The sequence below is a fragment of the Apus apus genome, chromosome 4 (assembly GCF_020740795.1).
Source record: "Apus apus isolate bApuApu2 chromosome 4, bApuApu2.pri.cur, whole genome shotgun sequence".
NCBI lineage: Eukaryota > Metazoa > Chordata > Aves > Apodiformes > Apodidae > Apus > Apus apus.
In genome coordinates this window covers 38,391,043-38,413,342 of record NC_067285.1, presented here as the reverse complement: position 1 = coordinate 38,413,342, position 22,300 = coordinate 38,391,043, and the positions used below count along the sequence as shown (strand labels likewise).

The 22,300-nt window shown below is 42.4% G+C and overlaps 2 protein-coding genes across 3 annotated transcripts in view; both read left to right on the top strand.

The window, feature by feature from the left end:
* The first annotated feature begins 1,018 nt into the window (after positions 1–1,018).
* DCK (deoxycytidine kinase) lies at positions 1,019–9,753 on the top strand. Of its 2 annotated transcripts, XM_051617753.1 has the most exons (7): positions 1,019–1,214; positions 2,406–2,524; positions 2,900–3,093; positions 3,422–3,569; positions 4,848–4,963; positions 5,412–5,511; positions 8,461–9,753. In XM_051617753.1, the coding sequence occupies exons 1-7, from the start codon at positions 1,145–1,147 to the stop codon at positions 8,485–8,487; spliced, it is 774 nt and encodes a 257-aa protein (XP_051473713.1). In that variant the 5' UTR covers positions 1,019–1,144; the 3' UTR covers positions 8,488–9,753. The 2 variants fall into 2 exon arrangements, with proteins under 2 accessions (XP_051473713.1, XP_051473714.1); XM_051617754.1 differs by lacking the exon at positions 8,461–9,753 and having other exon boundaries at positions 5,417–5,503.
* A 4,023-nt stretch (positions 9,754–13,776) lies between these two features.
* SLC4A4 (solute carrier family 4 member 4) overlaps positions 13,777–22,300 on the top strand; it is a 204,985-nt gene continuing 196,461 nt past the window's right edge. The window contains exon 1 of the mRNA XM_051617728.1: positions 13,777–13,888. The gene's annotated coding sequence lies outside the window, so the exon portion shown is untranslated. The remainder of the gene's footprint in view (positions 13,889–22,300) is intronic.

Below are 22,300 nucleotides of genomic sequence, written 5' to 3'. Positions count from 1 at the left end.
CTAAATCATCTTCTCCTTGGCAGGTGGATTTTTCCCCCTGTATATTGTACCCATACAAACATCACCCGGGCAGATTAGATTTTTGTAATTGCCCTGCCTGCATTTGTGACTATCGCAGGCAGACACAACAGCAATAAAACAACCTGATACCCTTGTCATTCCCTTGTTTCATGACCCGAATTCACCTGGGACGGACGGAGCTGTGTAGGATTGCTGATACCAGCTGGAACCCGTCGGTAACGGGTGGGTTTGAGAGCTTAGCCAAGAGCAAGATGTCTTGTCTCGGCTGCCAGCACTCGGCTCCCCCGACTGCCTCCCCCCGCCTTTTTTTTTTTCCTCTTAAAAGCTTCCTCTGACCCTTACGGGTCCCTCCGCCCCCTCTATCTCCAGGCACCGTCCCGTCTGTCCCCCCAGTGCTGGGAAGCAGCTGGTGCCCCAGGCCGGGCGGGCCCCGCACCGCGGGGGAGGTTCTCCCTCCCGGGGAGTTCTTCCCCGTTTAACGAGCCCAGGCGGTGCTGGGCTGTGACGGTGCTTCGGGCAGCGCAGCGCCCGGGGCGGGTGCCCCTGACCCCGGTTAAACCCCAGCGCGCGCTCGCTTTTAAGGCACTTCTGGAAGGTTTTTAAGGTAAACGTGAAACCCCCCTCGGTGACTCTTCTGCCCTTTCCCTGCTCTGACGGCGGGTGCCCCTGTCTTGGGGTGTTAGGAGGCTTCGCCTCGGGGCGTGGCGAAGCGCTGCCCGGGCAGGCGGGGCGGGGCGGGGCGGGGCGCTCGCCCGACCGGCGCCGGGCCTAAGAGCGGGGACGGGGCCCGGAAGGACGCCCGGTGCGGCGCCGGCCGCCGCTGCTGCTGCCTCGGCCCCCGCTGCTGCTGCCGCCGCCCCTGCTCCCGCCGCCGGCCCCTGCTGCTGCTGCCTCGGCCCCTGCTGCCGCTGCCGCGGTCGCTGCCGCCCCTCCCGCCCCTCCCGGCCCCCGCGCTCCGCCGCCCTGTGACGTCAGCAGCCGGGCTGCCCAACCCGCCGCGCGCCAAATTCGAAGGCGGGCTCGCGCGGCGGCGGTTATTTCCCGGGCGGCCGTTGGCGGGCTCGCGCGCGCGGCGGCGCTCCCCTTTCCGTCTCCCCGCTCCTCGCCTCGCCTCCCCCCCGCCATGGCGACTCCCCCCAAGCGCGGGCGGGTGCAGGGCAGGATCAAGAAGGTCGCCGTGGAGGGCAACATCGGTGAGTCGGTTCTGCCGCCTCCTGGGGCGGGATGGGGAGGCTGAGGGGGCCGGGGGTCCCCGGCGGGGCTGGGGGGGGGGGGGTCGGTGCCTCCGCAAGGCTTCTCTCGCCTTTTCCCTGAGAAAAAGGCTTGCAGGAGGTGTCACTTCGCCGGGCGAGTCGTTAATTGTGCGAACAAACCAGTGAATAACTTCGGAAACTTTATGCTGGCACCTTAGGAATTAACGCTATTAAAGTGGCGGGATTTAGGAGGGAAAAAGAAAACGGCTTTATATTACAGTTTTTAACTAATTCACCTTTTAGAAGGTGCGTTAAAGTCCCGGGTAAGACTCCTCACACACTTTATTGTACTGTAAAACACCTGTGGAAATGCAGACCGTCAAGTCAAACTTGTACTGTTCAATAGTCCTACTAATTAACAAGAGACGTCTGTTTTACCGATGTAAAGAGCAGAAAAAGTTATGGGCTGTTCGTAACGAGATGCTCTTGTCTTTTATTTGGAGGGGAGGTTTTTTAGGTTTTTTTGTTTTTTTTTTTTTTTTTTTTCTGGCAAGAGGGTAGTAGTTGCTAGGCTGTCAGTTTCAGCTTCATACATATTTCTGTGGTTGATAAACAACTGATCAGCCTCTGTCAGGTTTAGGTATCTCTTTTAAAGTTTCCTGAGCTTTTTTTTTTCCTCTCTAATTGGCGGTAGATTAACGATTTCTGTGCTGTGGGAAGTAACTGTAATGCATCTTTTAATTTTCCTTTAAGAAGCCATAACTTTTGCTTTTTGTTTCTTTTGTCATTTTTTCCTTCTTGGTAAAATAACTTTGGAAGACTGAAACGTTATGCCTAAGACTGCACCATTACGTATCTTAACAAAAAAATCAGTCTTGGTGTTCTAATTTCATATGTAACTTTCTAGAATTTAGATAATTGATCGGGGCTGAGGCTTATTGTCATGATCGATTTTTGTTAAGTTGACTGTTGATGTTGTGTGGTTAAAAAATAAGAAAAACCCTGTTGCTCAATTTATTGATGACCCGAGGTACACGATGGTCTCTGATTCATGCTTGCCAGGAAGTCAAAAGCACAGGGGTGTGGGAAACTAATTTGTGGGACTCAAAATAAGAGTTGTATAGTAGCTAAATAATGACACTATTGTTGTTTTTTGACTGTTCTTCCTTGCTTTTTTTGCTTTTTATCCAGCTGCAGGGAAATCGACGTTTGTGAATATTCTTAAACAGGCTGATGAGGAATGGGAAGTGGTTCCCGAGCCTGTAGCGCGGTGGTGCAACGTTCAGCAAAGCTCTGAAGAGGATTGCAAGGTATGGTGAAAGAACCTGAGGTGAGAGTTTTTAAACTCACTTGCCAGAGTAAAAAGAGTATGGATTTTTCTACAATGTCGTTGATTTTTTGCACTGATGGGGTGTTGTTCTTCTATTAAAGCTTGCATGTAATGATCAAAGTGTTTTGGTACTTGAGCGTTTTGACAGTGTAGATTGGAGAGAGTTGCTTATTCAGCTCTGTACTACAGGAAGAATAACATGACTGATGTTTATGCCTGCTATTACAAATAGGGTTGAGAAGTAAATGGTGCAGCTGTAAACTCGAAATAAAGGCTGAACAGCATTAGCATAGTAAGCAATTCAGTTTTACCTGAATTGTTCACCTTCTCAGTGTGTGTATCTGCCTAAAACTAGGAGCTGAGCCCATCGCAGAGGAGCGGAGGGAACGTGCTTCAGAGGATGTATGAGAAGCCAGAGAGGTGGTCCTTCACTTTCCAGACATATGCCTGTCTCAGCAGGATCCGGGCTCAACTCAGAGCCCTTAATGGCAAACTGAGAGAGGCAGAGAACCCTGTGGTCTTCTTCGAGCGGTCTGTCTACAGTGACAGGTATATTGGACTGAAGTCCTCAAAGTGAAGATATCATATACAAAGTGAAAATTATCCTAACAAATACAAAGCAGAGGGTGTCTCCTTTTGTTATAATTTTGATACTGGTGAATCACAAGAGCTGCAATGGATGCAGTTACAGGATGGGGACACCAGCTGGTTATTTCCAGTCCAAGCATGCATCAGAGAAGTTACAGAATTACTATGCTCAGCTTCTTCTCTAGTTACTGGGCAAACCAAGTTCTCTAGTTTTCTAGTTACTCAGGCAAACCAAGTGAAAATTGTGTTCCAGCTGGTTTTTGTTACTGGAACTATTTTGTGTTCACAGATACATCTTTGCAGCTAATTTATATGAGTCTGATTGCATGAATGAAACGGAGTGGACTATTTACCAAGACTGGCATGACTGGATGAACACACATTTGGGTCAAAGCTTAACGCTGGACGGGATAATTTATCTCAGAGCCACTCCTGAGGTAAGGAATAAAAATTTATGGCTGTAGACCTTTTTTTATGATATAAGGAGAACACCCTTGCAGTCAATTCCAGTAAGGTCACAATTGTGTGTCATTGCATATCAGTGTAACTTTGTCTTAGGGATTGCTTTGGATGTCTCAGGAACTGCTGAGAAATTGTTGAAATGTAATTTTTCACTGTAAGAGTCCTAATGATGAGAGTTTGGTTCAGATGGTAGTATTCCCTGGAGACTGTAATATGTGAATTATGACTAATACAGCCTGGAAATACTTTAGAAAAAATTCTTTCAAATGTAGCCTGTATATTTTTAAACACAATGTCACAATAATGATTTTCTAATTTAAAAAGTAAAAAAATTACTCAAGCAAACCAGAAATTACCACTGGAACAACAACAAAAAGCTATAGGCACATTGCTGTGATAGATACACCAATTAATAGTTAATGTCACAGCTGATTTGGGGAGGTGAAGCCCTTTCATCTGCAGCAATGGAGCTAAGCCAGATGATGCACCTACTGTATGTGAGGCTTTAGGACAATGATTTACTCTTTGGGCATCTTAATATTTTTTTAAAAGAACAATATCATGAATATATCTTTGAGTATGAAACTTAAGTAGACAAGAAAAAACAGGAGTTTAGAAAAGCTCTAGGTGCAATAATTAACTCACAAGCCACTTTTATACTTTCTTACTTCCATGCTTTTGACTTTGTTGTAAGGTAGCATACTAGAGTTTCTGTGAGGGCTTTTTTTTTTTTCTCTCCCTTTAAGTGAAGAATATGTATTTAAATTACAAAGTGCCACAGTTTTAAATAGTTTTGATTGGCTTGTTATTGAGGCTTTGGGTGTATTCAGGACAGGAACAAACAATTGACTGCTTTTGAAAACTGGATTCCTTAAGACCCAGAAATACATAATGAGATTGTGAAAGCCTGTGCATAATGTCAAATTAGTATTTCTGTGCTTTTTTGATGCAACACACTGGTACCCCCTCTTTTAATAAGGAGCTCATGTGAGGGTTTTTCTTGTAGCAGAGAAAACATCTGATGCCTTTCCTTGGGTCCTCCTTGGATCTTGTGTGCAGTCTGTGGGCTCCATCAGCCGAATGTGGCATGTTTCTGTGCTCATTGGATAGTTAGCAAGGTGGATCTTTGGCAAGAGAGGCATATTGAGCAAGGGTTGGCCAACAAAGCCTTCAGCATTTTAGGTTTCCTCTGTAAAAAACAAACGTGTTGGTTTTTTTTAATATATGGGTTTTTTAATATCTTTTGCCTTTAGAAATGTTTAAATAGGATTTACTTACGTGGAAGAGATGAAGAGCAAGAAATTCCCATTGAATATCTGGAGAAGCTTCATTACAAACACGAAAGTTGGCTTCAGCATAGGACACTGCGGTAGGGTTTGTTTAATGTTTAGTTAAAGATGGGTGAATCTCTGTAGGGACGTTCCATAATGCTTTTCTCATGAGTGAAGCTCTAGGCATATTTCTGCCTATTCCTTCTGAGTAGTATTAGCCTTAAAGCGTATTAATTTTTGCTAGGGCATGCAGTGTGCCTTTAGTTCTCTTCACATAGAGCTCTGAGTAGCAGAGGGTTCAGCTGAACTCATTCTAATACACAGCTGAATTTAACTTCAGGTGTTGGGGGAACAGAATGTTCAAAAATCCCTAATATATGCTGGGAGGCACATTGTAAATTCAAGCTGCTTTATATTCAGAATTCATGGCTGTCACATACGCAGCTCTTTTCATGAGGTTCTTAATAATGAATATGCTGACAGAGACTCAAATAATGTATCCTTTTTTCAGCTATTAATATTTTCTTTGTTCCTATATCAATGCAGAACAGATTTTGAATATCTACAAGAAATACCTATTCTAACCTTAGATGTGAACGAAGACTTCAAAGGCAAAAAGGACAGATATGATCACATGACTGAAAAGGTAAAATTTCACAAGCAGAACAAACTTATGATTTAGATTTACTGCCAGTGCATCAAGATGAATTCAGGATACTTCTTGCATCTCAAAGTGTAGCGTTCTTTGAAATCAGACTAGACTTAGAGCCTGTGGTTCTTCATGTTGTTTTTTACACAGATTTTCCATGGGGTTTGAGGGACAAGGGAAGGAAATATTCCGGCTTATTTGAGAAGATTTTCACTAGTAGCTTTGTTTGCAAATATTTCTAATTTAATTAACAGTTCTTTCAAACAGTTGAGGGATATTTGCTATATCCTTCTTCTAACAATGTGCAGCAATCCTAAGAAATGTGACGGATGTGGGAGAGGATGATTGGAGCTGTTGAGGGACAGAGGAGGAAGGGAACACAGAACCAAGTAGGATGTCTGTCCTAAAGTCATATTTGTATTAGGTGTGACATTGTCTAACCTGCAGTGCTAGTTATTAAAAGAACTTTAGTGCCAGGTACTCTGAAAATACAGTACAAAACCATTATAACAGAATTGAAGGAAGAGTTTACTGAACCTGCAGCTGAATTCTGATCCAAAGCAGTGAGCCAATGGAAAACCATTTTAGGTTTTGCAAGTATGGGCTGTCATCTTTTCTGGTTGGCATGTTACAGCAATGGACAGTACAGCTAATGCAAATAGGGATATAAGACAGCAGTCTTATAGCCTACTGCAATGTTCCTTCTTTTTAGTCTTGTCTACAAAATTTGCACTATCATTTCAGTTTTTCCCTTCAGTTGCGTTTATTAAAATGTTACTCAAAATCCTGCTCAAAAGCAATAGTCTTCAGGGAGTGCTTTTAAAATGTAGCTTTTAGTTTTGTTTAGGAGCGAATACCAAATATATATCAGAAGTATTTATTTGAAGGCATGGAAAAAAAATGTCAATTATATATAAAAAGAAGTCGGGGTTTCTGTTTGCATGAAGATGATCTAATCCTTAGCACAGAAAATTGTCATGTATATTTTAAAGCTAGTCCAAACCATCAATGTTTTAACTGCTCAGGTATTGCTACTTGAATCTTGGTGGGATTTAGCTGAGGACAATCTGACTTTTATTTGAATAGTTGCAATGAGTTCCAGACCTTAGCAATGGTATGTGCAGATTTTTCCACTCTTCGGAAAGAAATTGTTTACCTCACAAGAAAAGCAGCTTTGTCCTTTTATCTCAGTTTATCCACAGAGCAGCAGAACTGTTCACCTGATTAAAACCAGCCTTCCTGGTCTTTGCTCTTTTAAGGCTTGGTAGTGTTGGAATGACTGGATGTTGCAGCTGCGGAGTGAATATGCTTCCCATCTGCTCCCTGAGCTAGGCCAAACTCGGGCATCTAAACAGGGGGTTTGGAGGAGTTTTCCCCTGTGTAGCTATCAGGTTATCTAGAAACAGTCTCAGCCCAGTGTTGGCTTAATTTTTTGCCAGTTCCTAAGTGGGGTCCCTGAACTGCTCCATTATGAGGCTGGGTGCTTTGGCCTTTAGGGTATGCTTGTGTCCAGTGGGGACCCAAACCCTGCATGTTTCCTTCTCACCTCTGTTGTGATGCTGAAACTGCCTAGAGTGTTCATGGTGACAAGACTGACTGTGCAGTATCACTGGTGCTGCTTTATAAAGTGGAGGGTGGCTTGCTCCTGATACCTTTCAAGTATGAGTATTGGCACAGGTCTGTGTTCCCTTCTCTGTAAAGAGATTTGACCACCTGTTTTGTTTCCACTGCCCTGACATAGGAAGGGAACAGTCGCAGCTGGAGAATGTGATCCAAGATCTGTTTCCATTTCACATTAAGAATTTGGACAAAACTATTACAGATGCACTCTGTGTATGTGGGCTTCTGCCAAAAGAATAACACCATACTCCAGTGAATTTTTGGTTCCTTTCTGTGCAGTAGTCTAGCTTGAGTGGACCGAGAGGAAACTGCTCCCATTCAGCCTGTATCACAGCGCAGGTGCTGGGATGCTCTTGAAACTGGGAGACAGGAGCTGTGTGCCTAGAGCCTGTATTCCTTGGGTCTTGTATCTGCTGGGCTGGTGTCTCAAAAATGCTGTCCGGGCCCTCACTTTGCTTTAAAGGGAGGGAGTAATTGCTCCTTTACTATTGTGGAGGGGGCACGACAAGGCAGCAGACACACCTGTGGCAAGAGGTGTGTTTTCAGCACATTGTCTTCCTGCAACCTTTGGTAGTGACCACACTTAAAAGCATAATGCTAGCCCGTTGCTTGGCACACTGCCTGTTTTGGATCCAGATTTTGTGCAACTGTATGGATTATTTGATGTATTCTACTGGGTCTTGGGGCTCTTTGTGGGATCACAAACTTCCAACTTGGGGTTGTAGATAGCATTCTATGGACCAGAACTTCACTATTAATTTTTAAGTAGCTGTAGCCATTTGGGCTGCTCTTCAAAAATGGAAATGAAGTTCAACAGCAGGTAAAATATTTATGGTGTTTTTCTACAGTATCAGATTTTTCCAAGTACTATGAATTTGCTAGATATTTTTTTATTATTTATTTGCCAACCTCAAATTCCAAGGAACATACTCATGAGCTGGGGTTGTTCATTGACACTAAGAACAATGTTCTGGTAGTGGGTGTGACTTGGTGTTTTCTAAATGAGAGGTCTTTTGAGGTGCTCATTATGTTCGTCATGTTTAGGTTAGACCTAAGTAATTGATTTGTGATGTAGAGCTGTAGTTTAGGACCATGGGAGGAATGAGTTCCAATCTAATGCGTCTCGCTCCGCACCTGCTGAATTACAGGTACCGTAGCTGAAAAAGTTCTTAATGGACAGGAAATAACATAGCTGAGCCTAAGTTTATTTTTCCACTTTCTGTAGGTGGTAGTGAAGCATAAAGCAATGGAGAGGTAAATGTAGTTGCTGTATGTTTCTGTTGATAAATATTTTGTTTGAGTGACAATATTTGTTTCTTTTTGCAGGTCAAAGAATTTTTGAGCACCTTATGATCCTCTTTTGAAGTGCAGGCATAGTCAAAGTCTTCCAAACATCTGTGCCATCAAAGTCTGAAGTACAGCTTCTGCTTTTATAGAAGGTCTCTGGAGAGGCAGGACTCAATTCTGTTGATTCAGTTGTGAGGAACAAATAAACTTTGTGAATAGGGAAATTGTTTAATAAATCAGTAAGTTTGCTCAGTATTATATTAAGCGTGACACAAATTCTGAAGATACTAGAATTCTGAGAGTTTCCAAACATTGTGTCTGTTTCTCATTTGATGAATAAGTTCTTCTGGAGTATTTTCTTGTATTTTTAAATTTATTTGGTACTCAGCTATTTAATTTTCAAGAATGTAGTGATTTTTAGATATCTTGAGTGTTTGCGGTTTTTTTAGTGGAATTGACTTGTCATTAATGTCTCAGTGTTCTGAGGAAGAGAAAAGTAAAACCCATTTTTGCTCATGAGGGAATTTTAATATAACCTGGAGTTTTATATTGTAAGGTATAAAAAAAAATATTGACTGACAATTTTGATATATGAAATTCTTCACGGAATTGAAATAAATCCAAATATGGCTGAAATTCTGTGGATGTCAAATTAGGTTTTATATCTGTTTTCATGGTGCATTGCAAACTAGGATATTAAGAGGCTTTCCATTCTCTACTATTTTGGTTTCCCAGATGTTTTTTAAAGCTGTGGATAAAGCAGCTGTCTTTTGTTGTTGGGAAGTCCTCTGTTCCTGTAGAGAAGTATTTGTGCTTGATGGGTACTGTAAAAGGAAGCAGAAAATTTTGCAAATGGCCTCCATCTGTAAATGACATGTTTCTAAACCTTAATCACATTTTGGATGTCAGAGGTGGCTTCCCGCTTTTGTTCCAGCTTCTCCATTTCATAGCTGGGATTTTTGGGTGCTTGTATTTGCAGTAGGCTGCCCTTTCTGATCCTCTTGTAAGAAGGGAAAAACCTTTGTGGAGTAGCTGTTGTTCTGGTGCATCTTATTTTATTAACTGAGCCACTTTGTTTCAGGTGCTGAAAATATAAACTACACAGAGTACACATCTCAAGTGCTGTGTTGTATGAGCTGCTTTCTTCTGCTTTATATATTTCTGAATGATTGCACAGTTGGCCTTTGCAAAATTGTTTTGTAAAGCATTTTATTGTCTATTGTGGCGCCTGTGTTACTTGCAAATTTGAGATGAAATTTCTTCCTTGGTGGTTGGAATTATGCTGGAGTTCTTTAACCGTTGGCTGAAAAATAAAAGTGGTTGGAATTACGTTTTAAAATGCTAAATAGTGTTGGCTCCCTTGTCTCATGAAAGAAAGAACACTGTAGATTGCTGATATGTAATACTAGTACAATCAATGAGTTTAAGATTCTGTATTCTCAGTGTAGTTCTGAGACTTCTGACACACTGACTGGCTCCAGATTTTTTTCATGTGTGGGAAAAGAGATTATGGAATAGAGACATGGGATTATAAAAAAAGTATCATATCTATAATTTACTGATCAACAGAGGGGTGTTTTGTATAATATTCATATTATAGTGGAATGCAGCAATAGTATGGTGGAAAAATATTGTTTTGGACTTCAAGGTTGCCTAGTAAAAGGAAAGATTTTAACATCTTTGCTCCAGAAATGAAGTGAGGTGGAATGGATGAAGCTTTAGTTCAAATTTTCTTGAAACGCATAGTAGAAGCCTTTAAAACATTCTTGGCAACAGTCTGAACAGTAACAACTTATTTTGACTAACAGTGTAATTATTCCTACAGTTTCAGCTGTCAAAATTGTGGATTTAATTACAGGAATTGGAATGACAGTGCTCGTTGCACGGAGTAAACAAGTCTGAGTTCTAATAAAGACTTCTTTTTAAACCCATTACAGAGCATACAGAAATTCTGTGGCAGGTTATCTGCATCCTGTTCCAGGCAGCTTTACAAAACCTCTGACTGCCAAGTTTGGGTTTGAAGGAGCAATGTCATGACCAATTATTAGAATGTTTTTAATTGTTGTGGAGAGAGAAAAAAACAAACCAACAACAAACACAAAAAAGACACCCCACCCGCCCCTGGGCTTCTGGGGCATTGAAAGTAGCTGGGCTGAAGTAGGTGAAGCTGGAGTTCTTCGTATGTAGGACAGGCGCAGCATAAACAGAAGAGAGATGTCCTGAGACTCTTCTGCCTGTGGGTCAGCTTGAACCTCCCAGCTCTAACAGCACCTTCGACCTGCAACTTTGTCAGTATTCTTTTCTTTGCTTAAATCTGTTGCCAGGCTGCCACAAAACAGGAGTGCTGCGTTGGGGTTTTTTTGCCTATTAGAGAGACAAAAGGTTTCTGAACTGATATCTACTCTTTGGTGAGGATGTGTTTTCAGTCCTTGAGTGCTGTGTCCGTTTCTCTTCCCTTGGGTAAGAGATACTGGATGGAACTGGCTAGAAATGAATGCTTGTTTTAGTCAAGCGTCATCACAAGTGGGAAACAGAATCTGTGTGGGTTTTTTTAATGTTCTCCAGATACAAATATTGATTGGTAGTCTCTTAATTGCTGTGCAAGTACACTTATGAGCAGTGGATGTAATATTGCCATATTTTATTTTCAATCTTTATAGTTGTTTCCTTTATAGTGAATTTTACATTCCTTAATATAAATGCTTCTTAGAACAGCAACAGATTTTGTACATAGAAGTTAGTATTTTGTAACTTTATGCCAGTTACCTATTTCTACTGTGTTCTGTTTATTTAAGCAGATTTCATAACAATGGAATTGTATGTAAAATGTGATTAGTCTGTTGTTCTGTTATTTTTTCAGTAGTTAAAGACTCCAGGAACCTGTGAGATAAATATGACACAGGAGAAATTCACCATAAACTGTTAAGTGTAGATCAGGGAAGAATGTATGTAGTAATAATTAATTTGTATCTTAGGAAAAGACCATGTGCAATTGCCATTGCCAAGAGGTCTCAGCTTAGCTAGGTGTTGTGACCCCAAGGCTGTTTTCCCAGTTCCTGTTTAGCCTCATTGCATGGCGGCCAGTAAATAAGTCTTTGCCTCAGTCTTTTTAAAATAGTGCTAACTCTGTCTTCAGAATGCTGGGAGGATTAGTTCATAATGATGGGCAGTTTTGTTGGTCTGAAAAGTGCTCTATTAAATAATTGAGAGTGAAGGCAGTCCTGGCTTTAGCTTTTTCACTGGAATGTTTTGATGCCCTTATGAAAGGGGTCACTGGTACAGATTCATGGCCAGTAGAAATTATTTGTTTTAAAAAATACTAAAAGCCACCAGTGCAAGGTCAGCTGTGTTGAAGATAGTTAACTGAAAAACATGGCCACTGAAAACTGTCACCATTCATGAGGAAAGGAAACTTACTACAGATTTCATCTTGAAATAAAAATTGATGGCAACAACTGTGCTGTGGTTGCTGTAGCTGGTGGCAATGAATAGCTAGGCCCCGAATCTGCCACACGAGGTCATCGTGTCCTCAGTTCTCACCGAGGTGGCTAGGAGAGGAGCATTTGTGTTTTAATGGTGAATGGCTTTGGAAAAGGGAAAGAAGGAAAAGGTCTCTTGCTCCCTTTGCCAGAGCAAAAACATTAAACTGATTAATAAATATTCTACTCAATGAGGTAAATCTTGATTGGGAGGGAGGGTAATGAAGCATGTTCCCATTGGATTAAATAAAAGACTAGAAAAGCTGAGCTATGGGGAGGGGTTTTTACACCAGAAGGTCTTGCGTGCAGCTGCCAGCTCTTTGTGTCTGTGAGGAAGTATTAGCACATGGATAATGCTAATCCCCAAGTGTAATGAGTGACAAAAGTCTTGTGCTGAGCCATCGGGCCTGGATGCAGACAGGGAGCAGCACTAATGCTGAGAGTGTGCTGGGAAAATACAGCAATTATGAATTCTACTAACTGTAGGCAGGCTATGTGAAGTCATGCTTTACGTGCCAATATAAGCCTGGATCCTCTGAAATTCTGACTAAAATCCAATAGAGACAAGGAGTGTGGATTCAACAATGGGAGTAAGTGGTATTCAGTGGGGGTGTAAAATCAATGTAATGTGAAGATCCTAAAAGTCTAGGCTCTCATGTTGGAGAGAAGCAGCAGCCTGGAGAAGAGAAGGCACCAGGGAGACCTCATAGCAGCCTTCCAGAAGCTGAAGGGGCTACAGGAAAGCTGGGGAGGGACTGTTTACAAAGGCTTGTAGTGGGAGGACAAGGGGGAATGGATTAAAACTGGAAGAGGGGAGAGTTAGTTTAGACATTATGAAGAAATTTAGGGTGAGGGTGGTGAGACGCTGGCACAGGTTGCCCAGGGAAGTTGTGGAAGCCCCATCTCTGGAAGTGTTCAAGTCTGGGTTGGCTGGGACTGTGAGTAACCTTGTCTAGTGGGAGGTGTCCCTGATCATGCAGGGAATTGGAACTAGATGATCTTTAAGGTCCCTTCCAACCCAAACCATTCTATGGTTCTATGACTTGTTTTTCTTAGGTCTAGTTTTCAATCCATGGGTATAAATACTATGACAGTGCCTTAAGTAAGAATGAAGTGCATGCTCAATTAGAATGTAGGCTATTGCCCATTTCTTGGATTTCTGCTGACTGCTCTTCCAATGTCTTAGGCTGTGCATTGGAGATGTTTATTTCCAGAATGTCAAGGTAGTCCAGCTTGCACCACATCTATTTGATGGCTAATAGTATTGGCCAACTTAGAAAAAGGCAGGTGGCTCCAGAGAAGTTATTTACAGAGATGTGGCCACTGCAGCTTGTGCTTTCTCCAGACTTTTCTGTCCTGTTTTTTTTGCTTTCCTCTCTAATTTCCTTGTAAGTTGTTGTAACTTGTCATTTACTAACTACAAAAACCATGATCTTGTGCAAGTAGTAACAGACTCATTAAAGCCAGAATTTCACTAGTGTGCAGCCTGCATGAGGGTGTGACTTCTGCCTTTGTTCCAGTTCAGTATCTTAGGTTTTCTAGTCCTCTTTTCAAGCAGTTATCCTGTGTTAGCCCACCTGATTGCTTGGGCTTTTCCTAGTTCCTCCTGGCTTCAGCACCATCACTGGATGTGTGCTGACAGTGCACATTTTACGTTCAGCTTTGCTTCTGCTAGTTGCTTAAAGTGATAGATTGCTATTGCTCTCTGCTAAGTTTCCACCCTGTTTTTGGCTTTGTCCCCTCTGTGGGGCTGGCTCACGGCCTTTGCCTTGGTGCTCTCAGCTGTGTCCCGTGGCCTCAGGTCATTGACTGTTTTGTTGCAGCGGACTGCTGGTCTGGGTCGACTGCCTGCGTCCTGCCTGTGCTGTGCCTTGGGAGGAGAAGACCTGCAGTCATAGAAAGCAGGACTTGACTTTTTAGGTGTCTTTTCCTGGTCTGCTCTGCCGCTTGTTTTATGAGCGTTAATTGTAATGGCCCAGCATAGTTGGGTAGGTATTTGGTGTGTGCTTGTCTTTGTCAACAGTTTCTTTGCTGCTTTTGCTTTGTTATTATTTAGGAGACAGGCATCATGTCAACTGACTAAAAAGCTTGTTCAAGTGGGGTTTCTGTTGCTGTGTGCCATGGTCACAGTCAGATGATAGGATGCTGTAGCTTTTATGGCCTGCTTTAACAGCTGTTCTTGCTAGAGCATGCTTTAAACATTCTGGTTTCTGAATGGTAGACTTGCTGGGTATTGTGGCAAAGCAATGTAGCTCCATTTTGTGTAAGTGAGCACTTACAGGTCTTGGAAATTTAGATTGAGATTGCTTGAGATTCCTTGAGACTGGGAGCCCTTCTTTTCTCAGGCAGTCTCTATTTTCAGCATGCCCTGTGCTATTGTGTGTACACTTAAAATTGGGTTTGATGAGCGGCCCTGCTATTCTTAGACATTCAGCTGTGAAGTACATATTGGTGTCTCAGTTTCAGCTCTTACCTTCTGAGATTTACTCTCTATCCCCTTTGAACATAATCATGGCTTATGCACAAGACTAGCCTTTTCCTCAGAGAACAGTGTGACACTTGTGGCTTAGTGGATGATTGTTCTGCTTGTGGCTTCCCATCCTGTTTAGCATTTTAGTATGGGCAGGACTGATCTTTGGTAATGCTAAGATGCTATGGCATGATGCACTCTAGAAATACTTTCTAATTGTATCTGCCAAGTCTTATGGCTATATTGCACGCTTAAACTTGTGTGATACAGCTAGAATCTTGATGACATTTGTAGTTACTTTGCTCATGTAAGTAGTGGTTTTCCATGGTACCTCTTAATGACTTGTAGTTAGTCTGTGCATGCAGTAGGGCTGGTAGAATTTGTCCATGCCAGAGATGAGCCACTAACTCTTTCTGTCTGAAAATTTCCATTTCTCCCAAGGTTGTTCACCCATGATACACTCAAAGTGATAATACATCTTACTTTTTTGTTTTATTGATGGTCTGTACTTGCCCATTGCTCTCAAGTGAGGACATCTTCAGCGTCTGATTGCACTTTTGGCTTTAAATACTGCAGGTAGCATTGCTTCTGGAATTGCCTGTACAATCCAGCTGGAATCATATTGGCAGTAGGTCAGGAAGCATTGCTGAAGATGCAGCAATTCTATGTCTTGCTTGCCGTGGAGCATGGGCAATGTCTCTGGAGCTGTTCAAGGCCCTCTGCAGAGCTCTGCTTCTACTTTTTGTCAGGAATCTTCTCTGTCTTCGCATTTCTTGTGCTGTCTTTGAGGGGGTTTTTGTTTGCCTGCTCTTCTGCTCTCCTTGTCTCTAGCACTGGAACATAATGTGATTTTCCTTCCACATCTGTCACGCTGCTACCTTTTGCATTTTGTTGACTTCCAGTTGAATGGTGATACCTGCACTGCTCTCTCATTTTACCTCCTGAGCTCCTGCTGTCTGAGCCTGGGTACTTTGTCAAAACCACTGGCTGGCTGTCACCCTACTGATCCTTGTCTTGGGTAGCTGTAGTTGCTTTCAATTTTGGAAGACATTTTTGTAGGGAATTAGATCTGTCCTGTAACTCTTCCTGCTGGCTGGAATAGTATGTCCATTGAACAGTTTTCTCTTTCACTAGGAAATACTTAAGGTCTTGAAATCAGGTGTAGATACTACAGTTCTCAGCCTCTTAATGTAAGTACTGATTTCCACTCCTGCTTCTGGATTTCAGGTTCCTACATTTTGTAGGTTTTTTTTTTTTTTTTTCTGGGTATGCCCTACTAAAAGTCTTTGTAGTCTCTGTTTAAGGGAGCACTGTGTTCATTGAACGAGGCAAGTATTTTTCTTTCCAAGCATTACTCCATGTAAAATGTGTGTCTTTTTCTCCTCCTTTTATTTGAGATATAAGGTGGCTTTATTTCTTAGATTTTATCTCCAGTGACTAACTCAGTCTGTGGATTTCTAGGCAAGAAAGCTGATGTTGCTAGCAACGTTCTTCCTGCCATCCTGCCTTTCTGCTGTGTTTCTCAAAGGCAGTTTTTGTGAATTCCATTGACTTGAGCTGACAGTGTATTTTGTGTATCATACACTGAATAACGCGTTAGGGCCCTGTATAGAATGCAGTCAGCTTTCCTTATTTACCAGCAAACCTCACCTGCAGCGTAGCTTCCTCAGTGTGTGCACACAATGAAAATACTGTGCTTTAGATTCTGTGCTTCTGTTGGGGTCTTTAAGGGGACTGTAGGCTGTTTGTAAAGTTAGTGATTCGGACGTGTCGGCTACTGATACCTGGTGGATGATAATACCTACCCCATCACAAAAAAGGGAAAGATGAAGAATGGGTGAGTTGAAGCATAACTGCCATTGAAGAATTTTGGTGGAGCAGAAGCAGAGTGGGTAATATAAAGCCTGATAATCATTTAACAAGAAGAATGGAGTGAGAGACAACTGAGTGAGAGGCAGACAAAGCCTTTAGTCTGCAGTATTAGCTATCACTAAGAATAAATCAGAAAATGAGTCTGGCTCAGGCTGAAATTAAACAAGATAAGGTGAGAAACATGCTAGGTTTAGAATATTTTGCGATTAATCTGATTTTGTCCTGATGAATTGTAATCTAGACTATCACCATGGTATTCAGCAAATCCCACATACCCTCTAAGGTACAGCCTTAATTGTGCTAGGCCAGGTAGTTCATGTATTATTTTCTGTTTAAAAATCTGTAGACTAAGAGAAACAAGTTGTTTACTGATATCTCAGACTCATGAATGGCCCAGGGCCGATCCTGCTAAAAGTGCTCCTGTTTGATACCACAAGCTGGAGAGGAAGGGAGATGCTGGAAAGGGAGATACTCATATGGTAGGGCTGATTCTCTTATTAATTTGGCTTTTACAGTTTTATTGTTCTGGCAGAATATGAGAGAGAATTAGATACCTCAGACTAAGTCTTTGGCTCATGCGCAGTCTTGAAGCTTAATTTCAAAATGGTTTCACAGAGATCATAAATAGAGATGGAGAGGCTTTCTGTCCTTACAGGAAACAGCCATGCTGTAATCCAGGGTGAGATCAAGGTGTCTGTAGGATAGCTTTTAGTTTTTAGTTGTTTAGTTTTTTTAGTTTTGTGTTTTCTCGGGACAGAGCTAGTTTGGTCAAAAGTGATGGAATTAGTAGGTCTTTTTACTGTTCATGTGGAAAATTATGTGAGCCTTAAACCAGAAATGGGGAAGTAAATTATTTAGGAATGTCTTATTTTGATGTCCTAGAGGTGTTCTAAGGAACAGTGAAATGGTGCAGGCCAAGTAAGCCAAGTGTAGCACCTACATGCTACCTATCCAGATGACCAGTGAAATGTGCATTATGCTAGTTAGGAGATGTTTAATATATTTGTAAAGGGTGTATGATATTCTATTACAGTAACAAAGCCAAGCTTGACAAATGGTTTTGAAACCTACATCAAGTGTTTTTGAAACCTAAATTAAGGAGTTACTGCCATCTGCTAATGTGACAGAACATGACAAATAAAAATAGCATTACTCTTTTTTAGAGAAGGCTAACTTGAGACTGTGTGGAGTGGGTGTGCAAACTTGGATGTCAGAGATGAGACAAAATCTATTTTGGACTGGACTATACTGTATTCCTTATTGAAATGACTGAGTGAAGGGTGGGAATGGAAAGTGACCTGAAGAAAGCAGAACATGTCATGTAACACACTGAGTGAACAATTCGAGCAGGGTCTAGACCAAGTTGGTTTACAGATGTTAGAAGGAAATTGATTGATGGAATTTTACTTGTGGGTTTGGAAGTACAATGCTGAAAGCCCTGGTCAGCGGTGAGGTTTGTTGTTGCTAAAGAAAAGAAGGATAAAACTTGACGTACTTTTCTGTAGATGGCAACCACACAAATCAATGGAAAGTGCCTCTTAAAGATGTGCTTGAAGAGCTATTACGATATATCAAGTTGGCATCCTGTAGGTGGTAGAAGGAAACAGGGACAGAGTGCAGTTTAAGGTAATCCTGGTGCTCCAGCCAGAATGATTAGTGCTGCTGACCTCTGTTACCTTGGGCAATTGCCAAAGCTTCAGCATTCAGAGAGAAGGTGGGTGCTGCCTTCCTGCCCTGCCAGTGACACAGCAAAACCTCCATTCTGGCTCCTGCGTGCTAGACAACTGAGGGAGCAACAATAGGAGGAGGAAAATTAAAGGGGAGCACAAGTCCCTTAAGAATCAGAATATCCTTGCTTTTTTCTTTCTCTGCCTGTGTACAAGGTTTGTATGCTCTGGTCATTTACCAAGGAAAGAGTTTGGTGCTTTGCTCCTTGTAGATGTTGGTTGATGGGGCTAAGGAGACTTGTGATAAGCCTACTGCAGTGACAAAGCTGGTCATGCTCGACCATATCAATTCCATACCTAGATACTGAAGATTTTAGGACAATGTTGCCACTGGAGGACAAAGTAAGGAGGAAGAAGCAGTTTTAAGGTGATTACATTGGTAGACAAAGGAAGAGCAACTGACATAATCTAGCTTGATGTGTGCAAAGCCTTCAACACTGTCCCCACATGACATCCGGGTATCAAAACTGGAACTGTACAGATTGTATGGATGGCCCATTTGTTGGGTAAGAAACTGGCTGGATGGTCGCACCCAGAGACTGGTGATCAATGGCTCAATGTCCAGATGGAGACCTGTGACAAATGATGTTTCCCAAGGGTCTGTACTGGGACCAGTGCTGTGTAACATCTTTGTCAGCAACATGGACAGTGGCTCTGAGTGTACCCTCGATGAGTTTGCTGACGACACCAAAGTGTGTGGTGAGGTTGACATGCTGGAGGGAAGATATGCCATCCAGAGGGACGTTCTCAGGCTTGAGAGAGCATGAGCTTCATGCAAGCTGCATTAAGCTCAACCAGGCCATGTGCAAGGTCCTGCACCTGGGCAATCCCAAGCAAAAATACGAATTGGGTGGAGAATGGATCAAAAACCAACCTGAGGAGAAGGACTTGTGGGTGATGGTGGACAAGAAGCTCAACGTGAGCCAGCAATGTGAACTGGAGCCCGGAAACCAACTGTATCCTGGACTGCATTAAAAGCAGCGTGGCCTGCAGGTCAAGGGAGGTGATTCTCCCTCTCTACTTGGCTCTCGTGAGACCCCACCTGCAGTACTGTGTCCAGTTCTGGAGCCCCCAGTATAAGAAGGACATGAAGCTCCTGAAGAAAGTCCAGAGAAGGGCTACAAAGATGATCCAAGGCCTGGAACACTCTCCTACGGGCACAGGCTGAGAGAATTGGGACTGTTCAGCCTAGAGAAGAGAAGGCTCCAGGGAGACCTTAGAGCACCTTCCAGTGCCTGAAGGGGCTCCAGGAAAGCTGGGGAGGGACTTTGGACAAGGGCAGGGAGTGAGAGGACAAGGGGAATGGATTAAAACTGGAAGAGGGGAGATTTAGGTGAGACACGAGGAGGAAATTCTTTAGTGTGAGGGTGGTGAGACACTGGCCCAGGTTGCCCAGGGAAGCTGTGGCTGCCTCATCTCTCGAAGTGTTCAAGCCAGGTTGGATGGGGCTCTGAGCAACCTGGTCTAGTGGGAGGTGTCCCTGCCCATGCAGGGGAGTAGAACTAGATGGTCTTTAGGCTCCCTTCCAACGCAAACCGTTCTATGATACATGCTCTGGTGGTGGTAGGGTCAGGCGTTGACACCCCTGGCAGAGTTAGTGAATAGAAGCTGCTTTGAAGGGGATCTCCTGGTATTTTTGCCCTGCCAAATAAGCATTGGTTAAAAAATTAAGGAGGCCATGACAAATCTGGCAGGTTATTTTGTCTTGTGTCTTCTGCTGGCACAATTCTTTTGCAGGTTTTGCCTGGGATGACTCAAGTAACTCTGGTAGCAAGACAGCATTTTTGCCAGGCAAGGCTGTGCTCACTCTTTGCTGCTATAAGGCAAGATATAGCTGTACTGACAGCTCACAGCATAGACCTGGCCTCAGTGTAAAGGTCTGGGCAAAGCTATTTATTTGCACTAGGTCTTAGTTAAGCACATGTTGTAAGAGAATGAGGGCTTGTTGTTTGATTTTGGTTTGTTTTTGTGTTTTGTTTTGGGTTTTTTTGTTCTTTTTTTCCCCTGTTATGTAGTATATTGTCAAAGAACTCATCAAGTTAGTGTGTGGTCTTTTTGTTTGTTACTTTTAGTTTTAAATAGCGTCTCCCAGTTAGGAGATAACATGGTCAGAAAGGACTTGGAAAAGAGTAATTTTCAATCTCAAACTTGACGTTGTTTTTGAGACCCTCTTATCTCTGTTTTGTGTCGTTAATTTGGTGGGGTGAGAGGGAAAGTGATCTCTAATCCAGCTAAACACATCCAACTCCAAACTTCGGTTTGTTTGCTTGAGATTGAGATATGCAGGTGAGCTCTCTGTAAATGTTTAATGAAAGCAGTTAGAGTGGTGGTTTGCTCTGACACTTGTACAATTTGAAGTACTTAGATTGTGCTTTGGATACGAGTTGTGTGGTTTTTCCTCATTTTTTTCCTTTCAGGTATTTTAATTCTGCTGGCTTTGAGACGAAGTGTATTCAGTTTTTAAAAGTCACTGATGGGAGATGGAGAAATGAGATGTTTAATGTACAGCACAGCCTCTTGAAGAGAGCACGTCTCAACTTCTGTTTTGTGAGAAAGATTCTGCCTCCTGCAGCAATGTTCAGCAGAAGTGACATCATGAGGGGCAGAACTGGGCTGACTCCTACCGCTGCCAAACCAAAATTCTTGAGGATTGTGAAAACAGTATTGTTGAGATAGCAAGGTGAAAAATATACTGCAGATATAAATAAAGTGGAGACAAATTGCCTTTGTTTCTGAAATACACATTGCTGCAGTACTGACAGATCCTTTTCACCCCAGAGCTCTTTGCTTGTCCTTTGTCAGTAGGTAATTGGGTGTGGTTAGATGCTACTAAGAAAAGAGAATGAGTTCCTTGTGCTAAATGGATTTGACTACAATTCACATAGAGAGGGGTGTCTTTCTAGAGCCTAGTGAAAATTACCCCAGTCCCACTTCTGATTTCTTCACTTGTCCTAACTGCTGTTACAAATTGCTTGCTGCAGCAGTGTGCTTGTTGCCCCTGGCATTATGTTGCACAACTCCCATCCCCGTGGTTTGCAGCAATATTCTAATTAAATTGTCTATCAGTGTTCATCTATTTGTTTTTTTAAAGCTGAATGCTGTGTGAGTTAGATAAATGTTTTTCAAGTGGCTGAAAGAATAAGTTCAGAGGCAGTAGAGAATCATTAAGAATTTAACTTAGAAGCAGCTTTGCTGAAATGTGGATTTCTTTTGATAGAACAGGCTTCATGGAAACAGTTCCTAGTAGTATTTTGACCTGAGCATAGATTGGCTTGAGTGAACTAGTTTTCTCATACACTTATTTACTGTTTATAGATAAATTGTATCTGTTAAGAAGCTCAGGATTTCCTTTTTTGTTGCAAAGGCAGCCTTTGTAATCTGTTTCTGCAACTCCATCCTCCTGAATCCTTCAGCGTTTTCTTAATTTTTCATCATTTGTTGGCTTTTCTTGACATCTTCATGAAATTTGGCCTTCTGGGATGTAAACGCTTGATGGTCCCAAGTGGGGACTCTGGCAAGAGACACACTGAGCCCATCCTTACCAAAGATTTTTCTTCCTTTTACCTGCTGCAGATAAAATGGTGTAATCAGGACTCTGGTAACTCCCCATTAACTCTGCTACGTATTTGGGTACCAGCTAGAAAGTAGCAGAAAGGGCTTCCTTCTTCCACGAGATTCTCTTAGTTTATCATGTCATTTGAGATTTGTTGGGCAGCTCATGTTTTTATGTGTCTTATTGCTGGGTTTATTTTCCATAAAGGTTTGGAAAAGCTGATTATTTTTTTTCCTCCCAGTCCAGGAACATTTGCTCATCCTTTCCCATCACTGAGGCAGCTGGTTGGAAGTAGGCAAAGATTTCACAACTTTTTGAAGCCAACTGTATTTTTTCCCAGCTGAGAGCCCTCTAGCACTCCCTTTATCTGTCTTACAAGAAAAATGCAGCCTGTGTTAACATGCTTAATTTCATTTCTTTCTCTGACTCTACTGAACCTTGCACAGTCCAAGACCATTCTTTACTCTTAAGCACAGATTTTGGGCTTAATCCTGTGCCCCTTTGTCATCAGGGGATGTCATCTAGCTTGTCTGGCACCTCTCTATGTAAACTGTTGGTCTGTTTCCTCAGTGATGCTTATATTTGCACAGGAGCATAACTTGTGTGTGAGCATGAGGTGAAGTTGCCTGGGCTTTCAGAAATGCTTCCTGCCTGTGGTGCATGTTAAGTCCCTGACAGATTGTGCCACATTCTGCATGGTCTTTAGTAGGAGCTTCTAGGTATTGCAATGTTGATGGAAAAATATGTGCCTGCAGCATCTAGCCAGAGTTTTTAGTCA